Below are 26,620 nucleotides of genomic sequence, written 5' to 3'. Positions count from 1 at the left end.
GAAACAGATGACGCCCAAAACAAAAATGATTTAAAGGACTTTACAGCAAATAATTATGCTCCAGTTGGGCATGCACGACGAAGAGATACCTGGATATATTTCTTAGCTAAAGCAGAAAATATTTGCTTATAGAAAACTGCTACAGAGCTTTATTTTAGAATTAAAGAGAGAGAAATGACTAGAACAGCCTCACATAAGTGAAAGATGGCCAATTGCACAGCTCTGACTGCAGGTTGGAATGTTGGCAACAACAAAGTTGCAAGGAAATGCGCCTGCCTGCCTGTCTGCCTGGCTGCCCTTTGCTCCAGTTTCTGCACTCTGAGGCGAAGGCGAACAAAACTTTCAAAATGCAAATGAGGCACGATTGAAACGGCATTTGAACTCCTCGTTTAGCGGGATATAAACAACACGGCAACACACATAAGACAAGCCCAGCTAAATAAAAGACTTGCCACAAATTGTGTCAATATTTGTCTCGTGCTGGATGTGCTGCAACAAATCGTGCCGCAAAGGTCTGCCACGGTGTCAGAGCCACCACACAAAGCAAAAGCAAAACCAAAACCAAAAGCAAAAAAACAAAAACAACAAAAAACACCGAAAACTAAATACATGACAGGCCACCAAAATTATTGAGCTTGCAACAACAACAACAGTAACAACAACAACAACGGCAACAACATCTCGTTGCTGCTCCATTTGGTGGCTGGTTATCTAATGCCCGCACCCAGCCATCTAATACAGTGGGTGCAAAAAATATTATTATACTACGCGCCTCGCTAATGAACCCAAACCCAAATTTGTTCATCTATCAATGTCAAATGCCCGCAACAGAATGGACCTTTTGTGCATATATATCTATGTCTCTATATATTTAGATATTTGTATCTGCCCATAGATTGTATTATAGGAGGGGTAGCCCCTTACCAGATAAATTTCGATATTTCGATTATGTTTGGATTTTTTACGTTTTCAATTCGTTTTGCTTTTACAATCACAAACAGAACAAAGAACTTATTCAACAGGCACACACACACACACACACACATACACAGACACCTACTCTTTGATACCGACACATGCCACAGGAGCTGCAACATAAATTGTTGACACATTTTGTTGCCGCCGCCGCCGCTGCTGTTGTTGTTGCGGCTCAGGTGCGCCCGTTTGACTTTTTCTATATACCCTGTACAGCATGGAATATAGTTGGAGTAGAGTATATTGTTTCTATTTGAATGTATGGCATAGTGGTAGTCACAGAGTCAATATGGAAGGGTTTTATGCTGGATTATTATAGTCTTCTTAAAGCACTATCTTGAAGTTTCCTTTATATGGGAATTAGAAAAAACCTTCTTTAAGAATACATTTGATATGTTCCTAGGCATATGGCTTAATAAGGCCTTCTATGGGATTTATTTAGAATTTAATTGAAATGAATCCTAAGTCATAATGCTCAGAAAATATATATTCAGATCGAATAACCCAGAAACCCAGAAACCCTCTTTTAATGGGTTTACGGAACAAGAAAAATAGCTCAACTCTAAATACATACATAAATATATATTCACATACATTTTATCCTATAAAAAAATAGCCCATTTTTACCCTATCATATATATAATAATATCCTATTTATATATGTATATTTATATACATCTATACATTTGTATTCATATATACATATATAGATATATGTAACTAATATATATATCTCATATTTTGGTTGACAATGTGAGCTGAAGGTATACCCTAGTCAGGCATACCCGCCTAGAGCACTCCTAATTGTGTGTGATTTTTGTAAAACAATTTTTTAACGATTTTTAAGTCTTTTTTTTTTTGGCGTTTTGGTTTTCTGGAATATTGGGTCACCCACAATGGACACTAAAAAGCGAAAGTGAACAGTCGATTGGCTTGATTCGCTTGATTTGCTTGATTTATGCTACACAGTGCAGTCTATATATATGAGTGTGTGTGTGTCTGTGTCTGTGTGTGTTTCATAATCCAATTAGACGCTAGGCACAGGCACAGGCACAGCTCACAGCTGCTCAGTGAACATTAGACGACAGCTGATTGACGGGCCAAAGGAAGCGGCTTATTAGCCAAAAAGTCAATGAAGCTTGTGGCTCAGTGGCTCAGTGGTTGGTGATTCAGTGGCTACTGTGCTACACGCACCGCATTCAAATACCAACAACCACAAAAGTTAATTGGATTCGATAAGGTCAAGAACAATGAGCGAGGCGCGTCATGGTTAAACTGAAAATGCGATTTTCGACTCTAAGTCCACAAATGCCAAATCTGTTTATGCATGTGTATATGTGTATAAGTGTGCGTGCTTTATATAGAGCAAAAACTCAAGGCTGGAATGCGAGCCTAAGCTATTTGCTTATTATTGGATCAGTTGGTAGCAAATGACTTCCAATTCCACGCACAATGAAAACCCAAATTTAATTGAAGCTGAAGCAACAAATTGTTTTCAAATGCCAAATGACATTAGCTGAAATTTTCAAATGCCAAATGACATTAGCTGAAATTAAGCGAGCTGACAAGAGGCGGAAGATTTTGATAAAGCATTCGAATTCTGATGAAGCATTGAAATTAAGTAGAGCTGCTGCATAGCTTTGAGTTACAGTTGTGTAAGTCTGATTAAGAGATTTTGCTATTTGGGATTGCAAAGTTCTTAAATTAATCAGATATAATGATGACTATGATTATGATCTATAAAATTTACTGATTATAGTTTTATTGGTATTTTGCTAACTATGGAACAATAAGGAAGATTTTATAGTGCTGTGATATGAGAAAGCTTTCGAAGATGTTGCAATGATTTACAGTATAAAGCTTCTAAAGCATTTGCATACAGATTTTGTTGATTATAGTTTTTCAAAACAGCCAAGCGAATGCTACAAGGATAAGTCTTCATGTGCTTCTGCAAAGCTTTTCAAAAAAGTTTCCTGATTTTATTTTAAATATTAAGTTTGTGTCACTTCAAGTCTAAATAAGTTTACGTGATTTGCAAATTCAAGTTTGCTGTGCTAAGCTTCCAATTTGCAACGAAATTCACGCAGAAGCTTTAGTTGCTTAATTTCTTGAACACAAACTGAAAGCATTCTGATTTTAGTTTAAGATAAAGTTCAGGCACTGGTTTTAATGAGCTTTCAATGCGCATTAAAGGGGATTAGCTTACAGAGACTTCAAATGGGTTTTGAAGAAGCTTTAACTGAGCTTTAAGCTAACTATATGCTAGATATGTATGGCAAATATACAAGAGCTCATCAAGCATTTGCCAGTAAATTTGCCCGCCCCTCATATGGTTAGCAGTTGAGGTAATCTACCTGCTAAGTGCTTGACCCAACCTTAGCTGGCTGAAACTCATCAAAATACACATTTTCCCGCTAGTTTTTCAAATCGAAAATGCCGCCAACACTTGAGCAGCCCGCAAATTAAATCATAAATAAAATAGTATAATCTAAGGAAGAGGCATAAGCAGGGTGGGTAAACGGGTCGTATGATTGATGCACAGAGCTGTGCTGCACTCACCGCTTGTGCTGATTGCTCTCCAGATTGCTGGCTATCACGCTGTCAGCGGCGTGGCACGGCGTGGGCCGAGCGCGCGGCAGCAGCGGAGGCGGCGCCGGCTGTGCCCCGGCGCTCTCCAGGATGGGCGGCGGATTGTTGTGCGGCCGCTTGCGGCTGTTTGTTGTGGGCAGATTTGTGGGCTTGACGGCGCCATTGGACAGCGACTGCTGTGGCAGCTGTCAAAGAGATAGAGAGAGACAGAGAGAGAGAGAGAGAAGAGTTGAGAGTAGTTAACATATGTGAGATTTACTTTTTTTTTTTTTTTTTGGAGACTCACCTGCCGCAAGCTCGTTGGCTTTTTGGGCACCTGCGGCGGCACCTTCGGCGCCAGCGTGGGCTTCGCTGTGGCTGCGCCCGCAAAGCTGTTGCGACGATTCGGCGATGGCGGCGGCCGCTGCTGCAGCACTTCCGGCGGCGGTGGTGGGGGCAGCGGCTCATCGAACGTATAGCTCGTATCCAGCTCGGCGCCCAGCGGCGGGGGCGGCAGCTCCGGCGAGGGCACACGCAAATGGGGCTGCTTAGGCGGACGTTCGGGCGGCCGCTCATACACATGCTGCACCGGACGATGATGAAGCTGCGGCTGATGTGGATGATGTGAGTGATGTGGCTGATGCGACTGATGCGACTGATGCTGTTGCGGATGCTGTTGCGGATGATGTTGCTGATGGGCCAGCGCCGCTGCCTGCTGCAGCAGCAATTTCTCCCGCATTGGCGCATATTCCGTGGCCGAGGAGGTGCGGCGCGTGGGCATGGCAATGCGAGCGCGCGGCGGTGGCGGCGGCGGCGGCATGCCACAATCATTGAACGACAATTTCTCAGCGCTGCTTATGTTCCGTATGCTCGGCGGCTTCAGCTGCTGCGTCTGCTGCTGCGGCTCACGAAAGTCCGCATAGTCCGAGGCGGAGCTGGAGCGACGCAGCAGATTGGGCAGCAGCGAGCGGGAGCGAGGCGGCGGCGGCGGCGGTGTGGGTGAACTGCAGCCAGAGTTGGAGTTCGAGTTGGAGTTCGAATTGGAGTTGGAGTTCGAATTGGAGTTGGAGTTGGTGCTGGGCAAGCCCACCATCAATGGGCTCAGCTTGTTGGGCAGCGATTTGCGTTCGATCTGCTGCAGCGCCTGATACGAATGCGAGTGCGACTGAGAGCGCAGCAGCTGTTGCTCCTCCTTCTGCTGGCGCTCCACATAGGACTGCACGGCATTCTTCTGCAGCGCCTTGAGCGCGGGATTCGATAGCCGATGGGTTTTGCTTGGCTCCAGGTAGCCAAACTTCGGTGTCTCCAGCATTTGGCTGCGCTCAAAGTCGTTGATGCGCTCAGCCACCGAATGCCAGGCGGGCTGCACAGCCGACCCAGCGGGCGTTATCACAGGGTGTCTGCGGGAGAGAGGAGAGCTGATTAAGTAAGGATTTGGAGAGACTTGCTGCCACACACTCACTTGATGGACTTGTTTAGATTGGCGCTAAACTGCGGCTTCGGATGCTGCACATACTGCGAGCTGTTGCTCTGCAGCGGCTCGGTGTAGGTGCTGACGGGGAACAGGCGATGATTGCTGCGATACGAGTCGTTGGCGGTGCTGGAAAAGGTTGGCGAGTGGCTGCTGCTGCTGTTGCTGCTGCTCGAGATGGCCACATTGGGTGCACTGCAGCTGTGCAGCTCCAGCTTGCTGAGCTGCGGCTTGCTGGGCGGCGGCTGCGGCGCGATTGTGACCACCGCCTCGCTGCTCGATATGGTCACCGAAATGCTTGACTTGTGCAGCTGCAGGTCACCTGTCGACTGGGATTGGCCCAGGTGGGAGCGAGACTCTTGCGCTGCTGCTGCTGCTGCCGCTGCTCCTGCTGTTGTCTCCAGCTCGGGCAAGGAACTTTGTGCGCTCAACTTGTAATTGTTTGGCAAGTGCTGCTGCTGCTGCTGCTGGAAGCGATGCAGCGCGATGGATGTGTGCACCGGCGGATAGCTGGGACTGTGACGATGCTCGATGCGTGGCAGCGGCGGCATCACATCCTCTGAGATCGACTGGCTGGCGGGCAATGCAGCTGCCGTGGAAGCAGGAGCGGCAGCAGGAGCAGCAGCAGGAGTTGCTGTCGCTGTTGCTGCTGCTGCTGCTGCTGCTGTTGGCTCGCTGTTGTCGTGCAGATAGAGCACGCTCTCGCTTTGATGCCGCTTGGGCGTCAGCACCCGGGAGCTGTGCACAATCAGCTGCGAGGAGGAAACTGCAATGGAGAACAGAACAAAGTCTGAATAAAGAGAACAAATTCAATAGCAACATTCGAATGAGCTAAAGGCTCTGTCCCTGTCCCTGTCCCTGTCTCTATCTCTATCTCTGTCTCTGTCGCTGCTTTGCCTAGTAAAAGTGGGTCGTGGGGGCCAAGCCACAATTTGACCCAAGGTCGCAGCTGCCCCCCACTAATGTGAGTGGCCAACAGTCGCCAAAAATACAAAATACAACAAAATGGGCAGCAACTGGTTTCAGCAGACTTCTAAAAGTATTTAACAGCGCTGCTAATCGAAACAATTTAGATAAAGTCACGATCGTGACGTGTGGCGTGTGGCTGATATACAGATTAATAATAGGGGTACTCCAGCAGATAAATAGTGCCGAGTCCGACTTGATTAGCCATTGATATGCATATTTCTATTAGACATATTTCTACATATATAACAGAGCTCAATTTGCATATAAGTATAGACAGTCAAAGTATTAATATTAGGGGTATGCTTGTAGAAAAAGAGGCTTATAGTAAGGAAATAAGTAAAAGTCATATTTACATTAGGAATATTATTATATAGAGCTCAATTAAGCTCTGCTGCAGGAATTGACAAGAAAAATGCTAAGATTAGGGGTATTCCAGCAGATAAAGAATGCCGAATTTGACATGATTAGCAATTGAAATTATTAAGGAAATATTATTGGGAATATTCGCATTTTGAATAGACAGTCAAAATATTACTATTATATCAATGAAGGTCTAGGCATAGAAGGTTCATTTGCAGCACATTGGGGGTATACCAGCATTAATTTAAATTTATTTCAAGCTCTCAATAAAACTGAATGAGTTGCAGAGCATTTACAGTCTATCAATTAGCAGGAATACCCATAATATATACATTTTAAGCTGGCTCAACAACTGTTTATTTGTATTTTAATTGAATTTCACAGCCAATTCATTCAAGATTCCATTTCAATTAAAGCTCATTTCCTTTTTCAATAAAACCTAATTAAAAGTCTTCCGCGATGAAATTAGATTTTTATTGAAAATAGTATTTAAAATATGCTAAGTAAGTTAATTGAAATAGGTTTTTTATGATGGAGGAATGTCACTAATGTAGACGAGAAGAACTATTTATTAATTATTTTGAAGAGCAGAGTTTAGTAAAAATTGCAATATAATTTTAATAATTAAAATTCAAGAAAATATGAGTTCTTAGCTTGGGGCGTTACCTCTTTAACTGAATTCCCACTTTGAGTTATTTCAGTTGGGAGATATTAAGTCCTATTATAGCTCAGCTATGTCCCATATCTCTATAATAGTTGATGCCTAAGAACTAGATTTACGATCTCTCAAATTTTCAACTTGATTCCTAATCCCAAGCTCCCATCTATCCCTATATGATCTCTACTCCCCAGTTCAACTAGTTCTTCTATCTATTGCACTCACCCGATTCGGCAATGGCACTGTAGCCCGTCACATGGCTCGCCTCTGAAATGTCGCTCATTGAGCCAAGCCATTTCAGCGTTTCCGTTGAGGAGGTGCTCTCAGAGCTGTTGTTGTTGTTGTTGTTGTTGCTATTGGGGCTGTGATGCTGGGAGCTGTTGCTACTGCCGTTGCCGTGGCTGTTGCATTGTCGATTGAGCAGCGGAATGGGCGAGGGAGCCACCGAATTGCTGCAAACAGAGCTGAGATCGTTCTCAGACCAATGATGCGACTGGCGCGAGAGCAGTTCGCTCTCCTGACGTAATCTGCAAAAGAGAGAGAAATACATTAAAATAGATACATACATATATGTATATAGAGTCAGAAGGTTTACTACTATATAGCAAATATCGCAAATCATTGCGTGCTGAGGCGTTGACTACATAAAATACAGAAATGAGTGAAATAAAAGTGATCTGGTCTAATATGAATGACTAGAAAATACCCTATACAAAGAGAGAGAGTGGGAGAGAGAGAGAGAGAGATACAGACTGACAGGCAGACAGATCAGAGTTTAAATATAAACTCGACCATATCATATCACAATTAACTATATAAGTATTTACAGCCCATCTCTCCCTGCCACCTCTCACCCCCCATTTCCACAATACCCACTATACTCCACTTGGGCATTTTCTATAACTATAACTAACTGCCGAAAGAAGCAGAAAATTGTGTCTGTCATGTTTTTTGGCGTTTCCTTCTACAATGGCCGGCACATGGAGGCCTCTACATATATAGCTGGGCATGACCGTAATTACTCGAATTTCAGCTTAGCCTTCAAAATCGCATTTCGATGGCGTTAGACAAGTCGAAAAAATAAAATAAAATAATAAGAAATATAATAAAAAAATAGAAAAAAAAAAAACTCTCTTCAAAGCAAGTACAATAGAGCAATACGAGTCTGTCTGCCAAGACCTTGAAAGTTAAGCTAGTTGGGTTTGTGTTGTTTTCTTCTGGTGCTTCTACTGGTCTTTTCATTTTTTTTTTATTTTTATGGCTCATATGCGACGTTTGTTATTTGCTTTACCAAGAATCACATTTAATCACTTTTTTATGTAGATCTAAGTATGTGTGTGTGTGTGTGTGTGTGTGTTGTGTCTGTCTGTCTGGCAAATAGAATTCATAATTGTCGCTTTGAGCGAACATGTTTAGCAATTGCTTGAAGCACTCGACTCACTTGTCTAGGAACGGTGTTGCCGACGTGCTATCGGAGCTGGAGACGTAGCTGTGGTAGCCCTCGGACTGTGCATAGGACGCCTGCTTCTGATGATGGAACGTTGTCTGGTCATAGTAGGACGAGGCACGTATGTTGTATTCCTCCAGGCCGGCTTGCGTGAGGCCGCATTGATCCAAATGCTGCAGCGATTGTTGCTTGTGCTGCTGCAACTGTTGCTGCGTGGGTGGCAGCTGCATTTCATCCTGCAACAAGAGATAGAGAGAGAAGAAGAAAGCAAATTTAGTTAAATGTTGAGCTGAGTTGATTTGAGTTGTTGCTGCGGCTATCTGCTACTCTCTGGGCTGTCTGCTGTCTTCCATTAACTGTAACCAGCAATTGGCTTGCATAACGCTGCGTATACGTAATGCAAAAATAAACACACCAAATTTCACTGCAACTCTCAACAATTTAATCATTAGCTATGTCCACATCGTCGTCAGCGGGTCAAAAGCCGAGCTCAGCTCTAAAAATCAGTTTGCAAAATTCCAACAACAACAACAACAACAAGAAACCGCAGAAAAACAAAAATCGAATATCCAAACATCATTTCAGCCTAATGTCTAAGGTTTTGTTTGTTCATTAGATAATTAAGTGAAAATTATTATTTTGTTGCACAGTGCAGCGATCGCTGGGCTGGATAAGCCCCCAGAAATCCGGCTATTGCCAATGGTAACAAAAATTTGCCAACAACAAAAACAACAACAGCAGCATTTGAAGTGCAGCCAAACGAATTTTGTTTTGCAGATATTATGAAAAGAAAAGAGCGAAAATAAACAACAACAACAACAACAAACTGGAGAAACAGCGAAAAAGCTACAAAAATTACTCGTATATAATCGCAGCGCGAAATAAAACTGGACGCAGGCAGCTCAACAAATCAACAGGCAAACCAAACAGAGCGTCCATAATAAGCCGGATTAAGTAACTCGGCAAAGCACATCCAGGGCTGGACTCTACACTATCTGTGCCTCAGACGAGGGCTGCACTCGGAACTGAAAGTACTCTTTATAGCTGTGATTGGGCTTATATGACTCGCCGATAAGGCCATAAACTATGTTATAAAATGGTTTGTTTATGCTCTGTTTGAACAGCTGAAGTCGAGAGAGGGGAGAGAGACAGAGAGATTGATAATATTGGAGACTGAAAATTATTGTGAATACAGCATTAGATGGCTAGCTGAGATAAGAATTCTGCTGGATATTATTATTGATTATTAAATATTATTTATTTAATTCATTTATTTTTTATTATTTATTATATATTATATTCTTATTTATTATTTTGTACCTTTTAATTTATTACTTATTATTTCTTATTTCTTATTTATTATTTATTACTTATTATTTATTATTTATTATTTATTATTTATTATTTATTATTTATTATTTATTATTTATTATTTATTATTTATTATTTATTATTTATTATTTATTATTTATTATTTATTATTTATTATTTATTGTGTATTATTTATTATTTAATATTTATTATTTCATATTTTTTATTTATTATCTATATTTTAATTTTTATTCATTGTTTATTATACTCTTATCTAATTTATGTTAAATTTATTATTCTTTAATTTTTGTAATGAATAATATTATTAAATATTAATCATTAATCATCAATTATTACTCAAAATTATTGTCTTATTTTTACTATTATTAATTATTTAGCTATGAATCCTTACTCATTATTCATTGCTGTTTGCGTATTATTATTACTTATTTATTTAATATATGTTGTAATTAATTACTTATTTGCGATATTCATTAATCATTGATACACCGTTATAAAAATATTTTTATGAATTATATACCATTTATTATTCACTATTATATGTGTCAATATTTTGTATTTTCTGTTTTATTTTACTTTATATTTTCTTAAAATTTATTTAAATTATTAACAAACGTTTGAAATATCTTTCGGTTCATTTGCATAAGACCTGCCTGGGAATCGAAGCCCCGAAGCTCTATTGCTAATGCAAATGCTGATCGCTGATGATTGGGCTACTGCGACAACTCATCTCATATTTAATTAATGTAATTTATATACAAAATAATGTGACGCCTGCATGAGCAATGTAATACGAGGCGAGTAACTGATGATTATAGTAGTATTATTATTATTACCCAACCATTCATAACTCAAATGGCTCGCATAAAGCTTATTTAATGAATAAGAAATGCATTCCGCAGCAAAACACTCGAACACAAATCTCCGTCTCGCTGCCTTCGCTTGATTGTTATGCTAATAGTATGTACGGCTCTTTGAGTGTTGTCAAATATGCAACAAAAGTGTTAACAATGCCATAAAAAAAATTCAACTTATTTACACTTATCCAAATTATATATCTATGTACATAGAAATGATTTTTGAATAGCCATTGTGGTGTAAACGGGAATATCAGCATATTACGGCAGCCCTGGCGGACAACTAATGCTCAATCAAACACACGCGACGTATACTTAATATTTTCAATGTTTGCATAAACCAAACACTTATGCATATAATGTATAGACTCTATATATATTTATATATAGGCAACATTACGGCCAAGCCTCTGAGCCACTTGACTGACTTTGACGTCTGCGCTGACTGTGTGGTTCAGTGTGTGGTGCGACCGCAATCGCCGCCGCCGCCATCAACGTGGGCAGCTGTTGATTGTCTTTTTGACTTTGGCGCCACAGAATTGTTGCCAAATACACAACAACAACAATGAAACAACAATAATCATAATAATAATATGAAAATGCAGCCGCAGCAGCAACAGCAGCAGCACCTAAAGAGAATCACATTTTGTGGGTCAACTACTTTGGGCTGATCGTAGATCGAAGAGGTTTGCCTGGCGGCGCATCGTTTTGCAGTTGGAGCCAAAGAATTTTAATGGTTTTCAAACGTTCCCAAGACCCAAAACTCACTCGCTCACTCAATCAGTCAAACATTTGCTCATTCAATCATTCCCTCACTTATATATATATATATACGTACTTCGTGCTTGTCAGTTCGTTTTGCTTTATTTCTAACTATTTTTTGGGTTTTTTTTTTTCTTCTTTTTTTTTTTTTTTTTGCCCAATTGCCGTAATTATTTTGTCTCTCTAACACGAATTTAAATCAGCAACTGTCCCACGGGCCATTCGACTGGGGCCCTTTTACTTGATCTACACTATATATGGCCATACGGCTGGCAACTGACAGCACCACCATAATTATTCAGGCACACAGCTGCTCCACAAGCACTGCCAGCGCCGGATGAGCATCAACTTCAACTTTAACTTCAAGATACAGACACACACATAGACATAGATACAGACACAGATACAGCTACAACTACAGCCAGAGCTTCGGCTACATCTGTGCAGCTTAATAAATCAATGGCTGGTGGTGTGGCGCGTATTAAAAGTGGTGCAGTGGGTCAACAGCTGGACGCAGCTGCCAAGCATCGCTGGCCGCTAGCCCCGCTGGCCCCACTTAATACTTCTTAATGGGGCTGCTGCCCATAGTCCACAAGATTTCAAGTCTTTGGCCTAAAGTTTCCATTTCCCTCGACGAAATTGTGCGCGTGTTAAATAAATCACTTGATGGAGTGCTAAGCAGGCGCCCTCAGGCTCTGGGAAAAACTATTGAAAGCTGAAGTTCTGCAGCAGCAACAACAACTACCACAACAACAACAGCAATTTCGCCGACTATTAAGTTCTAATAGGTGTGGCAAACGTTGCGTATGCGCTATAAAAATAGTAAAAAAGTCTTTAAAATTCTTTAACAAATTATCTAATTATCATTCATGTATCTTTGTTAGTCGGTTTTTTTTCCTATTAACTTTTTCCCACGTTTGAATATTAATTGTCTATAGCAGCGCGTAATACGTTGCGTATGCGTAATAAAAATATTTTAAATTCAGCTAAAGCTATTTAAAAATTGTAATTCTCAGCTCTCTCAGCTTCGGCTCAATATTCAATTATTTTTTAGAACAAAGCCAAAGCTTGAGCGTTATTAAAAATTAATAACAATTAACAATTCGCTTGGCTTTCACTATTTGAAAAGCTAGATTAAAAAGAAAATCTAACAAAATTATTATGTGTGTGCATTTCACATTCAACTAAAGCGCATCTGAAGCAAATTGATAATTATGATTACGAAATGTTTGTTTTTGTTTTTTTGTGTTTTTTTTTTTTTTGTAATTAACTAATTGAAGTTAGATTTAATCGAAAAATATATCGTTTCTCTCTGTCTCTATTTCTCGCTCTCTATGGGACTATCTTTCTTTGTGTGTTCCATCTCTTTCTCTCTGTGTGTGTGTGTGTCTCTCTCTCTCTGTTTCTCCCTCTCTATCTCTCTCTGTGTCTCTAGCTCTCTCTCCCTTTGTCTCTCTTCTGAGTCTCTCTATGTCTCTCTATTTTTCGGGTTCTATCTCTTTCTATATCCCTCTCTTTCTCTCCCTCTATCATTCTCTCTCTCTCTCTCTCTCTCTCTCTATGTCCCTCGCCTTTCCCACTCAATGACTTGTACCTGACAGCCAGTGTTGTTAAACGAATTTCTAATACTCTTCAGCTCTTAGTGTTCACTTCAACTTAACTTCATTCTCTCCCTTTCTCCCTCTCTTAACTCTCTCGCACAGTTTGCATTCTAATATCACTTTCCACAGATGTCAGCAAGTGTCAGCTGTCATGTGCTTAATTATGCTCAGCTTCACTTTCAGCTAATGTCATTGAGCATTAATTGCCGCAAGCTTTTACTGCTACCTACTTCCAGTTCCAGTTACTTCAACTTCAACTTCATCTTCCTCTTCTTCTGCTTCATTATGCTAATGTCACTTTCGGTAAGCAACATTTCTAGCTACATCACGCTCTCTCTCTCCCTCTCCCGCGCTCTCTCTCGCTTCAAGCTGACAGCGCCTAGTTACAGCTCGTGTCATTGGGCAATGATGCGACTATAAGTTGACATTCAATAAATGAGCAACAAAAAATGAATAAAAAACGCTAAGAACGTGTTTCATTTCGCTTGTCGAGGTGAAATTTCATTCATAATTCTTAAGCTACCAAAATGTGACAGCTCAAAATTCGCGTTAATCGTAAATGAATACATGAATCGCTCATTGCCAACAGAACAACAACAACAGCAACAACAACGAGAATAATTCAGACTTTTGGTATTTCGAAAAACAAAACCAAAACAAAATATTATACAAGACAATAATTTTTTACTTTTTTTTTTTGCTGATATGCGTCGACGTCAGCGACTGAGTCACCCACACTCAAAAGTCGGCGGGTCAGAAATTCAATTGTCGGCGGCTTATTTGTCGCGCTGTTTGCATTGCTCACAGTCCAATACGACTGATAAGACAGACAGACAGCCGGAGAGAGAGAGAGAGAGAGAGAGAGAGAGAGAGAGAGGTAGGCAGAGAATGGTTGCCTGTTCTTATAGGCAGACAGCAAATAATGCCAACTTGACTTTTGCTTTATTTTGATTGCAGCACACATAAGTTCTGGCTGTCTGTCTGCGTGTGTGTGTGTGTGTGTGTCTATGTAGTCAAGCTGTCACATGATGTGAACAAAAAATATTTGGCGGAATGTGCATTGAGAATGCATGCCAAGATACAAGAAAAAATAAGTTAGAATGCTACAGTTGAGATAGAACAACGCGGTGTTGACTAACTTTATAATCTATGAAATGTTAAATAAATGTTAACTTGTTAACATAGCCATAAATAATAGAAAATCTAAAAATTAATATTATATTAACTATTAATTTTTTAAATTTACATTTTTTATGATTAAAAATAAATTAGGCATTTATTTTAAGATTTAGCTATTTTTTTTTTTTAATTTTAATTTTTAGATAAAAAATTTCTTTTGATGTTGAGCATTGCGATCCTTTGTCTATTACTATATTTATTAACACTTAAAGCTGCTTAGAATTCCCCTTTTAGGGTTTCCATGTCAAGCCCACAACAACTGTTAGAAAATCGCATTGTCGCTGGAATGGAAATCAAATCGAAAAGGCAACACAAATAAAGTAAAATTTCTCCTTTTGAGTTTTCCTGGCGGCTTGGTCATCATCATGCATATATTTTTGGGGTTTTCTTCGTGAGGAAATTTTCATAGCATTTGATTTGCGTTTTCCATTGTCGTTGGAGGTTTTTTTTTTTTTTTTAATGGCCAACACGAATTTGACTCTTTAATGGAGTCAGCGAGAAAACGCGCCTCGGCCAACAGCAGCAGCAGCAGCAGAAGAAGAAGAAAAAGAAATTGCAATCAAAATGCGAGCAAACGTGTCAGCTACAACGTGGCTACAGCTCTTCAGCTATACAACTCTCAGTTCCCCCAGTTTTTTTTTTTTGTTGCTCCCCAGCTAAAGTTGCCCAGCTTTCAGCTTCAGTTTCTTTCAGCTTACAAGTTAGGCGCGATCGTGCCGCGATTTGGATTTAAATTTGGCAAAAGCACGAAACTAAACAACGATCGGTTATTCAGCTATTCAGTCAGTCATTCAGCTACCTAGTCAGTCAGCCAGTCAGGCAGTCAGTCAGAAAGTCAGTCAGTCCTTCGTCAAGTTATGTAGTAAGTCAGTCAGTCATCGGCTAATCAGGTAATCAGCTGCAGTTAGTCATTCAGCGATCATTCAGATATTCTGTCAGTTAGTCAAGCATTCATTCAGCGATCATTCAGCTATTCTGTCAATCAGTCAATTCAGCTATCTATCAATAATTTAACCACTCATTCAGCAGGTCATTTAGCTAGTCAGTCCATCATTTCGCTATTCAGCTCTCCAGTTCTCCCAGTCTGTCAATCATTCAGCTGGTCAATCAATCTTTCAGGTAGTCAATCAGTAATTCAGCTAGTCATTCAGCAGATCATACAGCTAGGCAATCAATCATTCTGGTAGTCAGCCAGTCATTCTCTCATTTAGTAATTTAGTCACTCAGCTCTTCAGTTACTCAATTAGTCCGTCAGTCAGTTAGCTATTCGCTAATTCAGCTATTCAGCTAGTCACTTTGTTTATAGCTTGTCGTTTCGCAAACTCGCTCACTCGCTCACTCGCTCAGTCGCTCGCTCACTTCTTCATTTACTAGTGCTAAAAACTTAAAGCTTGAGTTACCAAGCGAATATAGATCAAATTTGCATTTAAATTAAAGTCTAATTGGAAATTCTTTCCATCGTAGATGAAGATCTCAACTTGCAGTAAAAGAATCTTTTACATTAACAGCATTAGTGCAAAACATTATGTTAAGTGGCTTTCGCTGTTAAGAGAAATGTCTTAATAGAATTACATATGTATGAGAGCCATGAAATTTTATTCGTTTCCCACGGAATACCCATTAATATGAATAAGAACTTTAAGCCTTTTCCATTTTATTTTAGCCATAAAGAATTAGCTAAGAAATTTAATTGCTATTTGTGGAGTATTACATCATACTAACATTATGTTAAGAGTCGCTAAATGCAGACATATCAGCAGCGATAGAAATATGAATGTTAAGTAGCAGCAGGTATGTTAATACAATGTTATGCTAACACAATTTGAGCATTATTTGAGCTAAGATCTCTTCGGTGCTATTATTTTAAGGTTGGAAATATGTTAAGAATCTGTTAAAAAGTAAAAATATTACTGCTTTGTCATCTTAATTTTACATATTCTACTTAACGGGAGGACTTTTGATTTATTTCATAAAAATGCGATTAATTTAGTAAAAATCTTATACATTAACAACGTTTACATTAGCATAACATTATGCTTAAGTATGAAATATTGAATAAAAAACTTTACAACTTTTTATATCCATAAATCGCTTATTTCCGTTGGCTCAACTCTTTGACCTCTTATTTAGATCTCTTCTGACAGGCGACTTAACAGCGCTGTTAAGCGGCTATCAAATTTGTCTGTCGGTATGTGCATTGAGTTTTAATTGGATTTGGAATTGTTGTGAATTTTTGTGTGTGTGGGCTACCGAAATTGCTGTGTAAAAGCCATTTCACTGAAGATGCGCCGATTTCTTTTGATGCCACAAAATATGTGAAGTTGATGCCGCGAGCTTGTGGTAAATTAACAAAAATGGAATGCCGGGAAGTACGAATGGAGGCTTTGCAGCTTCGCACTTTTCCTGTTCGCCTTTCGCCCAGCTGTCAAAACTGAAGACGAAGTCGAAGTTGAGGGCGAAGCTTTTAGTGTCCGTTGGACTTAAATTGAAAGTAAATTGTGTTGACTTGACCTGATTGGTAATCAATTTGGCTTACAGGATGCGTCAGCAAATTAGCGGCCAGGATATATAGCTATACATATATATCTTTATCTGTATCTGTATCTGTGTATATAGCGCACTATATATGCTTGGCAGACAATGCATCCTTGACCCCATTGGCAGCCAAGCGTAGCTGCAGCGCGTCGAGCCACGCAGCTCCGAATGGTCATGGCATGCCAACCAGTTGCAAGTCCCCATCTCTCCCTCTCTCTCTCCCACTCTCCATCTCTTTCACTCCAGCTGTGTGTGCGTGTGTGTGTGTGTGTGTATCCGGCCTGCTCTGTTTGGCTGTCTCTGGTATGCGGGCCAAGATTTATGGCGAGTGATAAGTTTTGAGGCGTGCAAGGCAATAAGAACTCTCTTGGCGAACGGGCCAAGGAGCATGCCAAGAACAAATAAAAAGCCAAGCGCAAAAAACAGCACACACACACACAAACACACACTCACACACACACAACCAACTAAGACTTAAGACAAGCGAAGCCAAGCCAAGTCAAGCCAAGCTAAAATAAAACCAAACCAACTCGTTTATAGCTCCTCTAGATCCCAGCTCCAGCCTCGCTTTGCCATGTCCATGCCTGTTTGTTAGACCTGAAGGTCAGCTAGCCAAGCGCAACTTTAGTTGGATTCTTATGTATATAAATATGTGTGTATATATAGTAAAAATTGTAGCGTCATGTATTAGCCATAATTAGGCAAGCAACTGCAAATAGGCCCTTCATTATGCACGCTTCGGCTGGCAAGAACTTTGCGCCAGCTGCCGTAATTAGAAAGCGCAGATTTTCACTTTTCTTTGGACATGGGGCAGCTGCTGCTGGTTGTTGCTACTGATGTTGCTGCTGCGACTCATCAAGCGATGACAACACACAAAATCAATGGCCCAGCAGCAGCAGCAGCAGCAGCAACAACAACAACAACATTAACTGTCTGGCAGCAGCTGCTGCCTTTAAAATGGCATATCATGTCTTCAGATTCTCCAATGTCTGTCACATGGCATTGCAACTGGATCGAAAGTTTGCATATTTATACCCTATGGCCGAAAAGCAAAAGGATATGATAAGCTTAAGTGCAGGCAGGACTATGAAGAGCTATTCAAAACTATTTATCTAGCACTCTTTGTAGATCATGTAGACAGATCTACAATTAAGCACAATTAATTTATAATTTACATAGAATATAGATCTATTAAAGAAAAATTTTTAAGAAGATATAAATATAATATTAATATAAATTCAATTTTAATGCAATTGCAATGGTTTCTTATACTTATTTTTAATCTTTATCATCTATATCAATTTCATTGATTTAAAATATAAAAAAAAAATATATCAGAAAGTAATAAAAATATAGAAATATATTATAATATAAATTTAATGTTAATGAAATTGCATGTTCTTATTATGTTTTTACATATTCTTTATCTTTATTTTATTTATTTTTATTCTTTATAGCTATCTTCTATATGAATTTCATTAATTGAATCTATAGGCCTATTAATAAAAATTTTCTAAATCTGAAGACTTATGAAAATCAATTTTATAGATGGAATACATCAAGCACGCGAAGCAATATAGACAGAGAGTCAAAGAAAGAGTGAAAGAGAGAGAGAGAGAGAGAGAGTTTGGACCTTCCAGGGTATTCAGCTAGTCATGCACTTGTGAACTGGAGTACTCTTACTTATTTCATGTTTTCGCAAGGGCAGCTGTCCGGGATGTGAGGAATTTTTTTCGTTTTTTTTTTTTTTTTTTTTTTTTTTTGCTTCTTGCGTGTCTCGCAAGACGCAATGCAGCAAGGCTTGAAAAGCTTCTAAGTTGGCATTAAATTACAGACAGAGCCAGAGAGAGGCGCTGGGGGGTGTTGGGGAGAGAGAGGCTGATAAAGGGGCGGGAGGAGCTGAGGGCAGTTAACAACATGCACGCAGTTCATTTGCGGTTGCCAGCAACAGCAGCTCAAGAATTTCAATGGAGTCAACAGCAGCAGCAACTCCAACAACAACAACAGCAACAACCTGAGAGGCAGTTGATTTTATTTTTCTTGGAGCGCCCGGGAACAAGTCTTTTGTGACCTCAAAAGAAACAAAATTTTCGTTGGCTTTGTGTGAAACAAAAGTGAAATTTCCCAGTCGTGTGTGGGGGTAAAGAACTAGCCATAAAACAAAGATAAATAAACTATATATAGTGTATATGTACATGCATATAGAAATCCAATGTAAACGGGCCAAAATGCATTTTCACTTGGCCTGTTAATTAATTAACAAGAAATGCTCAATATGCCAATGGCCAAGACCTGAGACCTGAGAGCAGCGAGCTACGAGCCGTTGGCCTTAAACAATGCAAAAGGTGAAACTCTTGCACCTGTCGCCTGTCAAGCGCAGCTCACCTCGTGGCAATCCCCTATCTCTCTCTACCCCTCTCACTCTGGCAAATTGTGAGCGTTGCAATTATTTGTTATAATTTTCTGTTGAAAAAATGCAAAGTATTGACGTTCAAGCAAACTACAAGCTGAGGGACTAAAGAGCTGGCTGAGCAGGGGGAGCTGGGGAGGTGGGGAGCTGTTTGGAATCTTCAGTCAGTCGGCTCAAGTTCAAAGACAAGCGCAAACAATTTAGCTGGAATCTGGCTAGAATTTAGCGGCATTGTTGCCTGTTCTTGTTGCCTGTTGCTTGTTGGCTGTTTGCTCGCTTGGCATTAATTAATTGCTGAGAAACGAGTTCGACGGCTCCAGAGTTAGAAAAACTAATGAGCGAGCGTCGAGTTGAGTTTTGTTGCTTTCGAGCATTGGAAATGAAAATGAAATAACAGCAGCAACAAACAGCAAACAGCAAACGGCAAACAGCAGAAAGAAAGCAAACAACTCGAAACACAATCAAACAATGCGCACAAAATACCCTAAATGGTAGCTGCATGTAATTTATTTATTAACTAAATATTTCAGCTATTCAGAAATGGTTATAAAAATGTCAAAGCATATTAGTCTCCGAAATGGGGGAATAGTTAGAGCGAATTACGCAAGCTAGGTTTCTTGTGAGAAAGAGATGGGGAATGCGTGTAAGAATTAGAAGAGACACATAGAACTAGGAAGAAAGAAAACCTTTATAAATATCAATTATAAAAACAAATTGTATAAACAAACAGTGGAAAAAATCATGAAAAAACAAAACCATTATACCCTGATTTCCCATTGAAAATGGGTTCAGGGTATAATAAATTAACATGATTAAAAAAAAAAAAAAAAAAAAAAAAGAATTGGAGACAAAAATACAACAAAATAAATAGTAATAAATAAAAAATAATAATAAAAAATAATAATAAAAAATATATTTTAAAAAATAATAATAAAATAATAATAATAAATAAATTTTAAAAATAAAAATATATTGAATAAACAACATATTCACTGAAAATAATATATAAAAATTATATGGAAAATTAAAAATAATATATATACGTAAAAAATCTAAAAATTAAAAAGGTTGTAAGAGATTGTAGAAAAAAATGTTTTGTTGCTTTTTCTTTTGATTTACTATTAATTTTTCTATATTAAGTAAGATAAATGTTAAGAAAAATTAATTTATAATTTAAATTTACATTTATTTAGTATTCTGTAATTTGTGTAACTATTTCAACTATTTCTTTCTCTTTAAAATTTTTCAAAATTTGAAAAAAATGTATAAAAATTAAAAACGTACAAAAAAATTCTGGATTTGGGAACAACATAAAAATCTGAACCATTCACATCCACCAGTTTAATTATGTGCAGGGTATATATGAAAAAAAAGGAGGCGTTAGCTTTAAGCCGCCCTAATTGCGCAACAATGGTGAGCTCTAAGCCAAGCCAAGAGCCCGCTAGGGGGGAGCTCTTGTTTGTGTTGATCTCTCTTGCGCTCAATGTTGTTTGGCAAAATATGCGATCATTTCCGTGGGGCAAAACGAAAGCGAGACAGTTCACGGAAATGAAGCAGCAATTAAGAGGCATATGGACAAGTCTCGGCCCAGACTCGGCCAGCTCTTGGATCTGAGCCACACATAGCAAAAAGTGCGCTTGACCACTTGAACTTTACATCACTGAAGGGCTGAAGGGCCAAAATGGAAAAATACCAAAAATAAAAAAAAATAAAAAAAGAAAGAAAACTCCAAATGCAGCGCGTCAAGTGCTTCGGCTGATTCGACAGAAAAAAAAAGAGATGAAAAAGCGACAGCAGCTCTTACAACGAAAGCCAAAATATTTTGTATTTAATGTATATAAATAGATAAATATGTTTTTTATTTCTGTGGAAATCTGCGCATTCATCTGAAAGCAAACAAAGCATAGAAAAAAAATAAAAAGAGACACAAAAGCCAAGCGACCTTCGTCAAGCGGCCGCGGCGGCTGTTGCATTACAGTTTTTCTCCTCTTTTGTCAGCGCTGCAAGTGGGCGTGGCTGCAATTAATTTGATTGCAGCTATAAATAGCTAAGGCTTGCGCGTCGTCTGCTCGCCACGCCCACTAGCAAAGGCGACGCTTGGAATGCGCCTAATCGATGCAAAAATCACCCCAAAAACTTGTTCTAAGCTTAAGTAAGAAGAGACTGCGAGCGGGAGAGTGAGCGAGAGAGCTATAGAGAGGCAAATGCAGTTGAGTTGAGTGCTAGCCTGCTTTGCCTGCCTGCCCGCCTTCCAGCTTTCTAGCTGGCCTTTCCCGTCTGCTCCTCCTGCTCGCCTTCCAGCTTTCCAGCCTGCCTTGGACCACCATCAATGGCCGCGCTCTGCTCTGCTCTGCGCTGCTCTGCTCTGCTCTGGCAGATGGAGTCATGTCTAATAACTGGAACTAAAGCACACGCCGCAACGGCATGAGGCACGGCCATAGAGCAATTAGCGTTTGCTCACAGAACGCCACAACAACAAAAAGAAGAAGCAGAGGAAAAATGTAACAAATACGCGCGCGGCATATGCATTGTAGGTAAGTAAAAAAAATAAATAAATAAATTGGCCCGCAGCGCTGAGTGGTTCAATAACCTGCCAATGGAACTATCGATAAACATGCCTGCCCCTCTCTCTTTCTCTCTCGGCTCAAGTTCAAAATTCGCAACATGCAAAAAAAAAAAGCAGATGATTAATCAACTCATTCTCTTTACTCCCGCAACTTTCCAGTCAAAAGAGCTAAACAATAAGAAGAGGCTCAATGTGTGTATGTATGTATATGTGTGTGTGCGAGTATTTTTCACTGCATAGTGATAAGGTCGAAGCTGTTCCAATTCACATAGTTCAAGTGCCCTTCGCCCCATCTCCCCTCCCCCTTCCAGCCATAGAAATTCACTTCGTCGCATTTCTTCTGTTTCTTCGATGTGTTTCTATTTTCTTCTGCTATGTTTGTTCTATAACCCATTTACTTTGTCTACTCTCTCGTTCACACACGCTCTGCCTCTGCCTCTCCCTCCCCCTCTCGCTATCTATCTATCTCACTCGCTTTGTGGTTCGTGCAACGCTTGGAGGCAACATTTAATTGATCGGATTCACTTTGATTGATCGGATCGTCGCTGTTGATAATGGTACCGTTAATTTGGTAAATTATTTTGCATTTAGAAGCAAAAGCAATCCATTTTCGAACTGATTATTGGGTTCGTAATGATCATTGGGCATGATGCCACTGCGCGGCCCTGTTCTACAATAAACTCTATAATTCAGTTAAAGGTTAATGGGTGACGGCCATACACACATAGACATGTGTATGTCTGTCCATAAAAGAAACTATAGCAAATGGAACTGAACTGGAATAGAGCTTACAGCTGGTGGCTAGAGCATGTGTGTGCGAGAGAGAACGAGAGCGAAATAGAGATAGTGATAGAGTTAGAATGTGAGCTGTGAGAAGTAGTGATAGGCAACGTCGAAAAGATATTCTATAGAAACTTAAGAATGTGCGTTATAATCGAATTTCTAAAAATAAATATTATTTTAGCCAAAAAAAAAAAAAGGAGAAAAAGTTTTTACAGTTCTTATAGATGATATCATCTGGTAGCAGATGAAAGCAAACTAAATGCGTTAATATTATAATATATGAGCTAAGAATGAATAGGCCAGACAAAATTCTAATTAATTGAGAAATTAATAAAGATATTTTATTTTATTCATATGACATTAAAGCTGTAAAAACATTTATAAACTTCCATACTTTCAATAACTATATTTAAGCCAATTATTAAAATTCCATATTCAGATGTATCCATCAATATTTTCCGATTTGCCGTTTTCTTTCCTTTTCAATTGTAATCTTTCCATCGAATTCCTTTATTTCATACCGATCTGATCCCATACAACACAATCATATCTCAACCCATTATAGCCCTTGTCTCCTATCCCATTGTCATTCTTTCCTCTTCAATTATACATACCATGAAATCTATAAACTCCAATCTATCCTTTGTCATCTCAACCTTATCCACATTCTTCCACCTCAACCAGTTCGCATTTTCATAATGCAGTCCAACTCTTTGATATATATAACTAAAGCCAACCTCAATTAATCGAATACCCATAAATATGTATTCCAATCTGCCAAGAAGCTACTCATCCATTGAGAAGACATGACATGACATGCAAAGACGAAAACAACATTTCTACGGTTTCATTCATTATCTCTCGCTGTCATTTCATAATACCGATCCTTTGCATGAGACATGCGAATAAACCGCAATGCTCCATTCAAAGTCTCCCTCTGTGTGATCCCCCCTCCCCTACCCCTTTCTTCAAAAGTACCGTTTTGTCGCCTGAGTGACACAGTATCGTGATTTCGAAAACGAAAACCGAAAAATCGAAAAATCGAAAATCGAAAATGCGAGCATCGGGTTAAGCAACACGCAAATGGAGGTCAAACTCATAATTCAATTAGGAACCTGCAGCGGTGTCAATGCAGGCCGTGCCATGCCGTGGCGCGCCGTGCCTCAAAAGCGAATTCCGACCCACTGTGCGTGGGCCAAAACAAAAGAGACAAAGAGACAGAGAGAAAGAGAGAGATAAAAAGGAATTATACATATATTTTCCGCTTCCATTTTTTTTTTGTTTTTTAACTTTTTTTGCCGGCCATGTAAATTGACATCGACGACGATCAAAGTTAAATTTCTGTTTGTTTAAGCCTTCACTTTTGCCGTGGCAGCAGACTGAAGAGCGGCGAGCGGAGAGGGAGAGTGGAGAGTGGCGACTGGAGAGCGAAGACCGGAGAACGGAGACTGAAACAGTGGAACTGTGGGCCCGAGCGTGAGTCAGCGACTGAGCGATTGGAATTCTGCGCGCTTTGAGGATTTATTAACAAGAATAATAAAAAAAATACCGAAACAGAAACAGAAACAAATGCAGACAGAGCGAGCACAGCGATGAAGCCAAAGTCGAAGCCGGCAGCGGCAAACCGGTTCGCAAAGTTTTTTCTTAAGTTGTTGGCAATACCCTCTAGCTGTTGGCTGGACGAGAAGTGGTCATAATGAGCACATGAGCACATGTATATAACTTATGTAAAGAGCTCTAGAATCTCTTCTAAATATTTTATATGATTTATTTAATAGTTTTTCGTATAAAAATGTAATATTATAAAACGCCATGAAGCATATTAAAGTCATATCTAGACTGCTATCGACAATTATGCGTAACTGTAAAACTATCGATGGGTTACAGAGGACATGGATTCAAGAGCTTTACAGCTATTTTTATAGAAAAAATCTAAATTATATATACAACAAACAAAGCCAAATCTTAGAAAAAAAAGTATCGATAATCATACAATCGATTACAAGTGTATCGATTATATTTATAATATATGTATAATATATGTAATATATGAAATATATATTCATATATATACAGCTAAGTAGCTTAGGTAAGGGCATGTCGATGTGGCTAACGATAATTGTGCGCTATAAAAACTATCGATTCCTTCAAGCAATTCCTAAAAATAAAATCCTAAATGAAAGCAGAAGGCCAACAACGTATCACTAGCTATCGATATACATATGAAATATCGATAGTCACCCAAGAAATCGATCACTATTTCTCATGGAATTATAAGACTACTCTAAGGCAGTTTAGCCTAATGTATAACTTCAGATATTCCATTCCAGGGTATCATTGGTGTCTGGGCTAGCTAACCTCTATAGACCCCACTTCATTTAAGTACCTTTTTTTTTTGGTATTTTTTATTTCTTTGGTTTAAAGTTTGATTATTGCTTTTTGGGCAACTCTTACCTGTATGGAGCCGGCAACTGATGCGGAACTAAAGCTGGCATTGCTGGCCGCATCCAAAACATTGAGGGGCGTAAATTGCTGTTGCCTACGCTGCGATTGCAATTGCAACTGTGACGGTGACGGTGACTGCGACTGCGACTGTGACTGCGACTGCGACTGTGATTGCAACTGTGATTGTGATTGGGTTAGCGAGGCATCCTTGGAGTTGTTCTTAAGTGCGGGCAGCAACAACTTGGACAGTTTGTCGTTTTGTCCATTGCTGTTGTTGCTGCTGATGTTGTTGTTGTTGATGTTGTTGATGTTGCTGTTGTGATTGTTGTTGTTGTTGTTGTTGTTGTTGGAGTTACTGATGTTGCTGTTGTGATTGCCATTGGCGTTGTCCATTTTGGTGCTATCCAAAGGCATTGTCACAGTTGCTGTCGTAGTTGTTGCTGCTGCTGTCGCTGTTGTTGTTGCTGTTATTGTTGCTGTTGCTGTTGCTACTATTGCTGTCGTCGTGGCTGAGCTCTGCTGATGATTTCCGTTTTCTTGATGATTTCGCATTTTCATTTAGATAATTGCTGCTGCTGGGATTATCTACTGCTGCTGCTTCTACTCCTCCTCCTCCTCCTCTTCGTCGTTTTTCTTTATATTATTAAATCTTTTCTTTTTTTGTAGTTTTCGTTTCGTTTATTACGATGATTATGTTTGAAAATTGTTTTTTAACACCTTGTTGCCAGCATTTTAGGGCGACGCTACAACAACACAAGAAATTATATATAAACAATTGGCACACAAATCAACAAACAAAAATAGTTGTAACAATAATAATAATATATATATATTTTTTTATATATATAAAACATTATGTAAGACACATTTCACTTTTCAATTTTTTTTTTTTTTTTTTTTGTTAAATGATTATTTCTCATTTTTTGGCTGGCGACATATTTTATTGCTGTTGTTGTAGTTGCTGCTGCTGCTGCTGTTGCACTTTTTCTTATCGCTGTCTGTTGCGCATCTTTGGAATGCAGCTTCGTAGAGCCAGCCAGCCAACAAAATTGAATCGATTGCTTTGGCCAAGTTATTTATTGTTGCTGTTGCTGCTGTTGTTGTTGCTATTTGGGTTTTTGTGTAATATGCGCGCGTCTTATTATGTTTGCTTTTGCTGCAGTTTGTGTGAAAAGTGAACCAGGTTTACATAACATTGACCCAAGAGGGCAGCAGCCCAAAAACCTTCTGCTAAGCCAATAAACAAGTTTTCACACACACACACACACACAAAAATATATATATTTCAAATGCGATTTGTTTTTGCCTGGTTTGTGTTGCCCACGCAGCAGCAAAACCTCCTCAACTTGTTCATTTCAGTTTCAGTTTATGTCATCTTGTTTCTATGGTTTCTATATGCAAATTGCAGCGACGCCCAGCTGCAACGTCAAAACTTCAAGTGTTTAATGCATAATTATGAGAGAAATGCCCCTACCCTCCCCACCTTTTGATTCTTTTTTTTTTTTTTTTGCTCGGTCGCCAAAGGAAACGAATAGAAATCCAGTTTCTGTTGCAGTTGACAAAACTCAGTCTCAGCGGCCAGTTAGAAGACAGCCTCGACTGTTTGTCTCTGTTTCCTTCCATCCATTTCTTTTTGTGGGGGCAAAGTACGTGCAGAGTGTGTGTGAGAGAGAGAGAGAGAGGGAGGGAGATAAATCTGCGA

General features: G+C 39.4%; 1 protein-coding gene across 7 annotated transcripts in view; it reads right to left on the bottom strand.

Moving 5' to 3' along the window:
• Shrm (shroom) overlaps positions 1–26,620 on the bottom strand; it is a 77,842-nt gene that overhangs the window by 31,434 nt on the left and 19,788 nt on the right. For all 7 annotated transcript variants that reach the window (XM_089471904.1, XM_089471903.1, XM_089471902.1 and 4 more), the window contains exons 2-7: positions 24,928–25,661; positions 8,443–8,684; positions 7,227–7,528; positions 5,006–5,780; positions 3,851–4,943; positions 3,535–3,749 (exon numbers count right to left, since the gene is read on the bottom strand). In XM_089471904.1, coding sequence (XP_089328030.1) covers positions 3,535–3,749; positions 3,851–4,943; positions 5,006–5,780; positions 7,227–7,528; positions 8,443–8,684; positions 24,928–25,476 — 3,176 coding nt within the window. In that variant the 5' untranslated portion in view covers positions 25,477–25,661. The remainder of the gene's footprint in view (positions 1–3,534; positions 3,750–3,850; positions 4,944–5,005; positions 5,781–7,226; positions 7,529–8,442; positions 8,685–24,927; positions 25,662–26,620) is intronic.

Source organism: Drosophila arizonae, chromosome 5 (assembly GCF_054131065.1).
Source record: "Drosophila arizonae isolate 15081-1271.41 chromosome 5, UAZ_ARI_1.0, whole genome shotgun sequence".
NCBI classification, from domain to species: Eukaryota; Metazoa; Arthropoda; class Insecta; order Diptera; family Drosophilidae; genus Drosophila; species Drosophila arizonae.
The sequence above is the reverse complement of the archived record's forward strand: the minus strand, read 5'-3'. Positions and strand labels throughout refer to the sequence as shown.